At 37.6% G+C, this 12158-nt stretch overlaps 1 protein-coding gene across 6 annotated transcripts in view; it reads left to right on the plus strand.

Annotated features, from left to right (window-relative positions):
• Nucleotides 1–12158, plus strand: part of LRCH3 (leucine rich repeats and calponin homology domain containing 3) — a 101710-nt gene that overhangs the window by 27514 nt on the left and 62038 nt on the right. For all 6 annotated transcript variants that reach the window (XM_074963389.1, XM_074963391.1, XM_074963386.1 and 3 more), the window contains exon 2: nucleotides 9208–9352. In XM_074963389.1, coding sequence (XP_074819490.1) covers nucleotides 9208–9352 — 145 coding nt within the window. The remainder of the gene's footprint in view (nucleotides 1–9207; nucleotides 9353–12158) is intronic.

The following is a 12158-nucleotide window of genomic DNA, read 5'->3' on the forward strand; positions in this document are numbered from 1 at the left end:
GGTCGCAGCACCACTCAGATTTGGCCTACCATCCTCTCCATGATGTCAAAAGCTGGGACAGGAGCTGCCACTGCAGAGAGGGCCTCCCCTCCACACTGGACCAGGAGAAGTGCATGCTTGCCTAGGACCCAGGGATGGGTTACTCTAGCTCTAGATTTGGTGGTCCATCTGTGACGCACTGGTGGGTTGGAACCCATCATTTGGGAAACGCTGCTTTAACAGCCAGAGTCTAGCAAGCTTCACATGTACAAATGATTATTTTTCATAGGTTTATGATTTAGCCAAATTTGCTCTGCCTTTGATAAGGTAAACCAGCAAATGCTTATTTAAAATTTAAAAGTATATATGTGTTAAATTTATGACTGGCACACTAGACAATACATTTTTAATGCACTTTAGTATAGAGGACTGATCATGGGACTTGGAGCTAGTCACTACTGAGTTCCAATTACAGCATTACTGCAGTTTCCATTTGGGCAAATCACTTACACTGTTTTACAGATGAGGAAAGTGAGGCAGAAAGGTTAATACGTAAAGCCCATAATGCTGTAGGTATCAGCATGTTGGAGGCATATGATTACAAAATGCTAGTCCCCAAAAGCAGCTAAGGCATAGTTCAATCCAATCTTCCAGCAGAGATAGTTCTATCTTAACCAGATGGTGGGGGCTGGCTACCGTGTTTTCATCATGTTCCCCAGCACAATTGTTCCTACTGCATAGATGGTCTCTTAGTTTCTGAGTAGTGGGAGGAGGTATTAGTATTTATTTGAAACAAAAAGCTGGTATTAACCTAACTATAGCAGACCTGACAGTCTTCTGTAATACTGTACTTTGAAGATATAAAGTGCTGTGTGCCTATTACTAAATTATATTTATGGTCAACACCTATTCATAAATGAGCCAGTATAAAATTGTTCTAATTAATTGAAACACGAGAGAAATATAATTATTTCTAAAATACACATTGCTCTATTCAGCACCTAACTGTGTTGTAATTATACAATATATGCTTGCAGAATAAACCACTGAAGTCAATAACTTTGTGGTCAGATTATTACTAACTGCCTGCAGCAGGGTTTCTTGTTCCTTCCTCTGAAGCAGCTAATACTGTCCACTGTCAGTGACAGGACACCGACCTAGATGGATCACTGATCTGAACGAGTATGGCAATTTATATATTCAGCAGGGCTCTGTGCAGAGGCAGGGATTTGCCCATATGGAGCAGCTTGCAAGATTGGGGCCTAAGTTTACAACCCTGCTTGTAGTTAGTTATTTTTTTGCCACATACAAATATCAGGTCCAAAGCTCCAGCTGTTCTAATGTGGGTCAGATTTTGCTCCTAATCAGCAGAAACTGTTTCCATTAATACTGATTACTTTAAAAAAATCAAATACAATAACTCAAAACAAAACATATTTTTGTAGAATATTCTATAACAAGAGTCTAAATGGAGGAGAGAGAAATTTAAAGCCAAAACAAATATTCCAAGTTAACACTTCTGTTTCTCAGTTGTCCTTCAGGATTTACCAATATTGGAAGAGTGCCCCAAATGAATAAACATCAATATTTCCATTATCAATATTAGCAGTTTTAAAAGGAGATTTAGTAACAGGTATTTGTGCCCATTTCAATCCTCCTTTTCTATGGTCAGTTCACGCATCAGGGATTTATATGTAACACCCGCCATCTGCAAAAAGAGCAAGGAAATTGTTCCAGCCAAAACAAGAACACAGTTTCTACCACAAACAGACCAGATGTGTGATTCCTGTCTTTCTAACACTGTGAAACATCTAGAACTGAAAATTAAAAATTAAAGGCCATTTGTCAGTTTGTTACTGAGCCATAAAAATTCTGCGTTTGAAAAGAACATTGAGTGTGACCACTGTTAATGTATTGCAGCATGGGTGATGTGTAATATTGCACTCAGACCTGTGCAATATCTTGGCAAAATGAGCTGAACTAAGAATGAATGAATGGTTAAACACTGTCAGATTCTCCCAGTCATGCCTTGAATTCCATTTCAAATAAATGTCAAGAACTTGCAGAGTCTCTCATCCTAAATGATGTTGACAAGTGATATGTCTAACCTTGGTACGAAAGCACTTGAAGAAAGTTGATGCTTGTGAGGGATTGGTGGGGAGGAGTTGAGTCAGGGAGAGAAATTCTGAATACACTGAAGGTGTTAGTGTTAGATTTTGCTTTTAAAAAATAGGCGTTAAGACTGAAAATATTGATGCAGTATGAAGCAAGCAGGAAGAAATGAGATCAGTCCTCTTGTGTCAGGAAATCCTCCACATGTGAAACTGGATATTGTCAGTTGAGACCTTCCTAATGCTTATAAGGTAAAGGAAAATGTTCTAGCAGATTGAATAGCTCTCAGACTGACTCTCACGAGTGGGTGAGCTCAGAGACCAAAAAACAGTGTCCTCACATTTGAGACCTACCAAATCATCTTTATAACATTCAGAACAGTAATCTCCCATTCTCCTACACAAGAGAGAGGAATTGGTGCCATACCATTGGATATAGTCATCCTGTTAGGATTATGCACTCCTTCTTTTTTGTTTCATATTCTTATAAAAATAATCCATAAAAATCTTATTAAGGACACAGTTCACTGTACCCAATGATCCTCCAAGGTGGTAGAAAGAATTAAAAATAAACAAAAAATCCATGTTTATTTACAACTGGACCAAAAAAAATCGATGATTTTAGTAATGGATTTGATAGTTTTGTTCTAAAGATACTGTATCAAAATTGAACTGTCAAACATCAAGATATTCTTCAAAAGGAACAATTTGTGACCAATCTAGAGGATGTTATAACCTAGGAAGGTAATCTCCAAAGGAGCAGGCTGGCTGTTTGGAGAAATGGTCACAAATGAGTTTGTTCAGATCAACAGTTGAATTCATGTGCAGGGTACATCAGTTAGTGCATGAAAGTTATACATTAATGTTTTATGAGACGCTGGTAACAGTAGGGTCTGTTCCTAATTACTGTCACCATTGTGGAAATATTGAGTCAGTCATGGTCTTAAAAGATGTAAACAGAGGGAACCAAAGTTATTTAATGTAGTTCCAGACTTTGAACATGTAATTCCTCACAGAACTACTATACTGTGTTTCCTTTTCGATGTTTGTTCATCCTGCTATTTCCCCTGTTCCCTTGTACTAGCCATCTACCATATACATTTTGGTTGCTGAAATGATAGCTCTTGTCATCTTACCTTTATTGTTTATAGTGTCTATAGCATTGTGTCCCTTGGGTTGTTCACTTTAGACTAGACCAGTGGTTCTCAGACTGTTGGTCAGGACCCCAAAGTGGTTCGTGACTCCATTTTAATGGGGTCACCACAACTGGTTTAGACTTTCTGGAGCCCGGGGTTGGAGCCCAAGCCCAAGCTCCACTGCCTGGGGCTGAAGCCCAAGGACTTCAGCCCTGGGCAGTGAGGCTCAGGTTACAGGCCCCCTGCCTGGGGCTGAAAGCCGTTGAGCTTTGGCCCCCCACCTGGGGTGGTGGGGCTTGGGTGAGCTCAAGCTTCAGTTCCTCCTCCTGGGGTCGTGTAGTAATTTTTGTTGTTGGAAGGTGGTTGTGGTGCAGTGAAGTTTGAGAACCCATGGACTAGACTTATTTGAGAATGCTTGTGAACTGCCTGACATACTGCTGCATGTATTCTTGTATACTGATGGTTTAGACAAAGCAGACCATCCTCTTGCCCTTAGAAGCGAATCATCCTGCACTAAAATATTTTGGTATCTTTATGCCATTCTTCTTTGAATGTAGTGAGAGCTTTTATGTAATATACATGAAGCAACTGTAAATATATTGTCTGCATGTCGCGTGTAAAATTGGATTTTCTGCCTTTCAGGACAAGACCCTGATTAACATGGAAAACACTATCAGTCTGAACCTGTTATGAAACTTTATTTTTTATTTATATGGATAGGTTTTTATCTTTCACAAAGAACTTAGTTTCCAAAGAACATTTCCCTTTTGCTAAAGTCCCACATGATCTTCCCAGAAAACTGACCTATTTTTAGCAACCTACAAGATCCTATTGTATGGCAGATTTATGAGAACAGCAATTCTAATCCATGAAAGGTCAACCTGAATAAAAGTAATTCCCATTCCAAAGCACAGTAGTCCATATTTAACTAATACATTCACTCACAATAATTGATGAGCAGTTGCTCTTTGATCTCTTGTAGAAGAATTGATGGGTAGTGAAACTTCACTAATTTATATCAGTGACTGTATTTATTACATATTATTGAATTTTGTCAAATAAGGAAGTGAACAAACATTAAATTAGGTAGAGATAATGCATTATAAAATATATTTTGTTTGCTTAATTTGACTGTTGTCAATTAATAAATGAAACTATTGTATTAGTAGAAGTATTACAGTGTGTCTTGTAAAAATATTGAGGTCTCAGTAATAACAAGGCCTTCCTAAAACACTTTGGCATTAAAAGTTTTGCTGAGAAATGGGGAGCCAGCTGTTTGTGTGAATTTTGTGATGTGCAGATTAGAGAGGTGACAATGAAATTTCTGCAGTCTCTGTTTCTCCAGTGCTACTTCCACTTTATTTTTATGTCATCTTCAGCAAAAGAGGAATATATGAGATTTTAGGACACTTTTTTTCCCCCAATAAAATCCCTTAGCCTTTGTCTGTGTTCTTACACATACACACTTTTCCCTTTTGGAAATGTACCATGAGGTGCTATGCTGCAAATCAACTTTAACACGTGTATGACCAGTCACTTCATTGTTCTTTATAACTCTTCTCTCCTGTTTTTGCTAGAGCTATTCTCTTCACTTAGGGATTTTGTTTTGTTAAATTGTTTCCGAATAGGACTACTGTATTGCCTAAACTATTTATTGGTCTGATTGTTCCAGTGGGGGGAGGGTAGTTTTCAGAGGAATCTGCCAATTAGACTAATGACGCCACCATACAAAATGCAAAATTCCACTTAATTGACAAAGCTAAGAAGGTGGGGGCACTGAGCTGGCTTGGATTAACTGGAATTTTAAATTGTATGTACATTTGTTGGACCTTCATAATTTGCACGTGAAACACTTCATTTGCAGTTTTCACATTCACAAATGGTCATTTTGATTTTCTGCTATAACCTTTCCTCTCTCAGGCTCTTGAGGTGCTCGGTCCAATTAAGCAGATCCTATTTTACAGTCATCTTGGACTCTTCTTGTGGCAGTGCCTTTCTCCCCTCGCAATATATGATGTCTTTCTGCCCTTGCTGAGGCTCTTTCTTGACTTTCTGTAAAGCAAGCCTGGAGCAAAGGATGGCAAACTGGTGACTTCCATTTGAGTAAAACTGCTGCTGCCTCATTAACTAATCTTTAATTAATCAGGCCTTCTTTTGATGATTTAGAGTCCATACTTCTACCTCAACTCAATTATGTTCTGAAGATCTTGTAAAAATAAATCCAGTTGATCAGATTTCTATTGAATTCCTACTGTGCTGAGATATATAGAGTTGTAAAAGTTACACTAAATTTAGGCAAGCCTTGTTTGAAAAATGTGAAGCCTTTGCTTTACACATGCTTTGGTGGCTCTGTTATGCTAATTTACATACAATTTACTAACTTTGAATGTATTTTGCAAGATTCCTTATTCTTCACACTTAATCATGCTTTTGCAATGACTTCTTCCTTCAGAAAATACGGAAACAAAGCTCTTCAGAACATCAGTATTCTGTACTGTTTATTCATATGCTTGTGATCTGAACAACAAAATAAAGCCTGTTTTGATTTGTGTTTTAAATGCTGGTTAGTAAAATTCAAATGCAACCAAAATCAATCGAGACTTCTTATGTCAGTTGTCAAACTCATTCATTCCATTGCTGCCTGGCCTCTTCTGCCAGAAAATGAGACTTGTTAATTGAGAGAGCTGTTTCCTTTTTAAAATGGTTAATAAAATCTTCTTGACAGCACATCTGTGTGAAGGAGGGAAAGAAATAAATGTGTGTTGGAAGGAGTTGAGTATGTGATTGAGATAATGACAGTGGGATCGGTGGCGGTGGTGGGTTTGCCCAAGAAACATGAACAAAGTCTTAAACCTTGTAGTTGACATTGATTTTGTAGTAATTGTTTAAAGGGACTAGAGTGGACATAAGCTATTTTAGCTCCTGGAATGAGTGGATATTTAAACAGGTATCATGTTTGTATTTCTTTTAATTAAACTCTGCGCCTATTTCTTGTTTGAACTTTTTTAGTAATTGGAGGCAACTTGACCTTCCTTTCTTTTCATATGTTATGAATGTCACAGTGCAGTTGTGCTTTAGCATATGGCAAATTTGTGTATCTAAAATATTTTTAGTGTACTGCAGATTTTAGTGATTTCTAATAACATAATTGGCTATCTTCAATGCCCAGTTTATGTTATTTTTCTGTTGTGTTGAGATACTTTGTTTGTTTGGAAATAGCTTTTCTCATGTTACGTTTTAGTACAGTATTGGAGCAGAAGGGTTCCCAATGGGGATATGATAGTTTTGGGTAATACAGAGTCTTATGTATCTGTAGCAGTTATATAGTTTTTGCCAAGTTTTCTTACTTGTTTGCTATCATTTTTCAAAAAGGAATGCTATTGTGAATCAGACAAACTGTGGGAGAAAAGAACAAGAACTTTTGGAAAGGGAAATGTCTAAAGCAGGGGATCCCAAAATGTGGTACTTGTAATCACTGGTGGTACATGAGCTTGATGTTCCATCATTCATTTCACAGCAATTTTTAAGAAGGTGGTACGTGCACCAATAAAGTTTGGGAGCTGCTGGACTAGAGCATCACTGGAAGAGGTCTTGTGCTGAGTCTGATTGCTTATGGCATAAAGACTTTTTGAAATTGTATGCTATGACGGTGCAAGAAGCATAGAGAAGTTTATTTGATTCCATTAGCATCTACAAATGCTTGAACATCTGAACTCTTCCAGGTGTTGAAGAGCATGGTTAATCCAGGATGTATCCACTTGGGTACAGAGTCAACTATTGCATACGGTGAGATGTGTTCAAGCTAATTCAGTCTGATTTTAAGGAATCTTAGCTGTGAATTCTCTCGCCCTTGGTAGCAGAACCATGGATGGAGAGAGTGATGGAAGAAGGAAGGCAGGGACAAATAAGGAGTCTTTCCTGCTTGAGTTTCAGCCTGGTTTTGGAGGGGCTGGAAAAACTTTGAGCAACAACCTGTGAATTGGACCTGTTCCTCACTGTAGAGGCAGCTGTTCCATTATTGTCAATTCCCTTTGAGAAAGTAGGGTGCCAACATCTCTTACTTGACAGCTGCTCAAGAATCTGTTTCTTGACTGAAAGAATGTCAGTTACCGCCCTGTATTGAATCTCCCAGCTGAGATGGCGGGGGAAGGAGGAATGTTATTGATAAAGTTAAATAGTAGTAATTCTCACAGTAGCTGGAGTCTTCCAGTTTTGTAAACCGCAATCAATCTAGCTTTAGTCCTGGATATGATGCAAACAGTGCACTGGTTCCCTTGCTGGTTGATCTTTCTCATAATGGATAACCGGATGTCTTTGCAGATTATTTTAGATCTGTCAGCATATTTTGATACGATTGAAGACAAGCCTACAGGAATGGATGGATGCTAATTTGTGATTCCTATCTTTCCTGACTTGTTTATCCCAAAGATTCACTTGCAGGGTTCTAGTTTGTTGCCGCAGCTGCCCAATGAGAGGCCGTTAGGGAGAGAATTGTGGGGTGTGTGATACCCCTAGCTTTGTTTCAGTTTTATTGGACCAGGATGTGTATTTGAGTGATTCACTCAATGTCTGATCAAGATTAGGATTTAATATGACTGGTATCATAGCTTTCCGATATTCAACCTAGTTTAAACTAAGGTTATGCTTTTAGACTATGGGAAGCAGCTGAAGGAAAGGGCAGCAGTTATTCCATCTCCTTTGATTATGTGAGTGTGTGTCTGCCATTTGTCACTTAAGTTCACAGTCTTGGTGTTTTAATTGTATGTCAAGCTAGCAGATTTGTCATGACTTTTCTTTTTCTCCCATCTGCACATCATGAAGGCTGCAACATTTTAGATCCATTGTGGCCTTTGCTACAGTTAGCCGTAATCATACCTTGAGATTGGATTACTGTGATGCACTCTACATGACGTTCTACCTGAAGACCATTCTAAAACTTCAGCTTGTACAGAATGTAGTGACCCACTTAAATAGCAGTGCTTCCTTTGGAGGCAGGGGATGAGGGGGCACTTTACTCCTGGACTCTATGACCTGAACTGGCTTCCGGTTTTTCTGGGTACAATTCTAAGTAATGGTTTAGACGTATAAAACTCTAATGAGTTGGGTCCTGTCTACCTTAGAAGCCATCTCTCATCATAAGATATGCACAGTTGAGATAAGCAGAGGCACACAGGCTAAACAACCTCCAGGTTCAGCCCGGAAGAATCTGATGGCAGGGCATTTTCAGTAAGGGGGGGCCCCTCTACTTTGAAAGTGACCTTCACGACACATTGCAAGGCCTATCTGATTTGTCAGGCTTTCAGAATAGACTGCATTGTTGGGTGGGTTCTGTGAAGGCTAAAGAAATAGGAACTGTTGGCCCTAATGTGGATAAAAAAGTTGCTGTGGTTCAGTTTACCTTGTAAGCTTCGTATTCCTTCTTTTAACCTTAGTGTGACGTGACTTTAGGGTGGGCATGGTTTATAATTCACAATTAATACATAAAATGATGTTAAATTTGTTTTTTCTCATGCACGATAATAGTTTGGGCTGACTAGAGAGCCCTGCTTTGGTAAATGTTTGCCCTTGTTTGGACACTGAAGAGGTGAAATGTCATGCAGTTTGTTAAACAGGCAGGTTCTCTAAAAGAAATTAGGACTGACAGTAAACAACCTCTCTTGCCTTTGGTAGTACATATACATTATTGTTAAGAGTTAGGGTGTATAAGGAAGCCATATGTTCTGGGCTATGTCCTTTGGTCTTTATAAACACAAGATTTTTCTTTTTCCCCCTTAAAAACAAAAAACCAAACAACCCCAGAAACTGTAACTACATGATTTGTCATAACACGCCTTTTATAGACTTGATGCTGGTGACCATTATTATTTTATATTTATAGCACCCACAATGTGCAAAGATACAATTCCTGACCCAAAGAACTCAGTCAAAGGTCATTTGGTGATTGTTTCTCTCTTCTTTTCTTTTTTTTTCTCTCCCTCCAGATTTGTCACGGAACAGACTCTCGGAGCTTCCTGCAGAAGCTTGTCATTTTGTTTCCCTTGAGAGCCTTAACTTGTACCAGAACTGCATTCGTTATATCCCAGAGGCCATCCTGAACCTACAGTCTTTAACATTTCTAAATATCAGGTACCATCACATTTAAATCTTGATTTTAATATCCATGTTATAGACTCTTGCAACCTTTGGAGCATTAGAAGGTAACACAAACCTAGTATATAACCTGTGTGTCTTGATATTACATGCCATCAGATTCACCAGTCTGGACCAGTCTCTACCAATTACCTCAATGAGGAGACATCAGATAGTAGTAATCTTAATTTTTGGCACTTCTGGATTCATGTTAACAACCTGAAATCTTCTTGTGCATGCTTGCTTCAAATCTTGGCAGCCACTGCTCCTTCTTTGTGATTTCAAACATATCCCATCTGGCCAGTATTATAGATTTGAGGGCATAGGAAAGATAAATTGCCTACTTGTCCTCATTAACTAGTCTGGATTCCTTTTGCTCTCTCTCCATTTTATTTTTTTATGCAGGTCTGTAATGTGAAGGGATTTGTTTTTTGTTTTCTCTTCTTTCCTATGGGATCTTTAAATGACAGCTCTTGAGGTTCTGGATGATAAATTAACTTTTCTGGGTACTATAAGTAATGAAAGAGGAAAGATGATCTCGTGGACAAAGCACGGGATTGGGACTCAGGAGATCTGAATTCTGTTCCCAGCTCTACCACAGGCTTACTGTGTGATCTTGAGCAAGTCACTGCACCTTTGTGCTTCTCTTTCCTCATCTATAAAATGGTGACATCTACCTCATAAGGGTATTGATTGATTGATTTTAATGTTTGTAAAGTGCTTTGAGATTTTCTGGTGGAAAGTTCTATAGAAATGAATGGGTATTTACTCTTATTAGCACTAGTGGTACAAACACCAGCACCTGTTCATTACATGTTCTTCTTTCTCCTATTGCTGTGTGAAAGACCCATGCAAATGGCTAACAGCCTGGCTGTGTGGGGGAAATGGTAAAAATAACTATACTCAAAGTCTTGTAAAATTCTCAAAGTAAATAAGCTGAAAATAGAATAATATTTTCCTCTAATCTTTCAGTTATAGTAATTTTAGATGTAGTAGGTTTTAAAAATATTTTCGGGCATAATTTTTAAATTGGCAGAGTCCCTTTAACTGGAGTTGCTGGCTTTCCTTTGTAGCTGAGGTGATGTTAATAGTCGTACTTAATTTCAGATTATGATCTGTTAGGATGTGAGGGCGCTTGTAGGTCTATAATATATCTTTGCTTCTTTTTGATGACAGTTGGGTGTTGATAAACAACTGTGAATTGTGCAATAGTGCTTGTGTTAAATAAAGTAGAAAAATTACCTGTGGCTAGATTTTTCTCATCATATGGGACTTTTTCCTATTGGCTTTAGTTAGTATTCAACTCTTATTTTTTCCTTGAGCTTCTATGGTATAATGAAAAGTTCAGGCTTGGATGAGGAATGGGTAAAGAGGCAGAAATGAGCTGCAGCTGAAGTAGTGCAGGCAGATTCTGACCCAAAATAAATACAGCAGTTTCAGTGACTAAAGCCATATGGAAAGCCTTTGGATAAGGTAGCTACCTGAATAGCTGGAAGCCTCTCTTTTTTTAATCACTACATTAAAGCAAGCAACTTTAGCTCAGTTTACACTGTTTATATCAAATCTTTGTGATCCTGTTTAGACTTAAGTTATCAAAGCAAAGGTCAATCAAGAGTGATTAAGCATTATAAAGAGAAATTGGCATCTTTGAGTTATATAATGTCAGAAAATGGATGTCTGAGTAGTTCTCAGTATGCAAAGACTTTTTATAAAAGATGTCTGTAAACTTAAATATTTTACAGTACATCTTGAATGCAAAAATAATAATTTCATGCTTGCCAGATTTCTAAAATAAAAGGAATGGAATAACGCTAGTAAAAATGCTGTTTTAAGAGACTATTTTGAAAATAAGATGTCTCAGACTGACATTGAGGAGATGACTAGCAATTGTGCAAATGGTCAGAATTTCTTTTTTCTAAAGCTAGTCGGCATATGGAACAAATTGCTGAAGTCAGAGGAAGTAAGCAGTATAAATCTACTGAAGATAGAGCTGGACAATCTCTTTTTGTATGTGAATAAATAGAGAGCAAGGATAGAGCCAGTAATTAAATATGTGAGGCGGAGAGAAGTAAATGTTTCTTGGGTTTGTAAGTTACACATTGAACAGATCAAGCGTATTTCCTCTTTTAAAACTGGTGTAATTCAGAAGTAGTTTAAATTGAATTAGCAATGAAAGCATAATATTGCCTTTTTCCTTTTGATGAAAAATGAACTGTTAGCTCTTTTTAACTTAAAAAATACTTAACTTTAAAAATAGTGGCCATTGACCATGTTTTAACTACATTTTAAATTGTGAATACCTACCACATGTGTATTTCAGAATATAATTAATATTAGCTGTATATGCAATAAATTTTCTTGAATGCACAGTATTGATTGCACAGTATATTGTTTCTCTATGCACCTTAGGCATTGTATAGGAGCACTTTTTTGTATTTAAATCAGTGATGTAAAATACACATCCAGGATTTATTGTCTAAAAATAAAGAATCTGGTGCTATCAATTTCACTCATTCTTGTGGGTTTCCTTTCTTGCTTTGAAAAGCAAAACCTTGCTCTGTAAATAAGGACCATTGCTTCTTGAATAACTAGATAAAGATAGGAAGTTTTTAATAGTAAGCTGAGGGGTATGATGGGAAACTAATAACTGACGAAGACAACACAGCCCAAAACTTAATTTAATTCTAATTGTATGGAATCTCTCTCATGAAATAGAATCCAGTATTCTTTGGACAAAATTCAGATGTATTGGTTTAAAAGAGAGAAGACTGATCCATCTGTTAACCTTTTAAGTGTCAACATT

The sequence above is a fragment of the Natator depressus genome, chromosome 9 (assembly GCF_965152275.1).
Source record: "Natator depressus isolate rNatDep1 chromosome 9, rNatDep2.hap1, whole genome shotgun sequence".
NCBI lineage: Eukaryota > Metazoa > Chordata > Testudines > Cheloniidae > Natator > Natator depressus.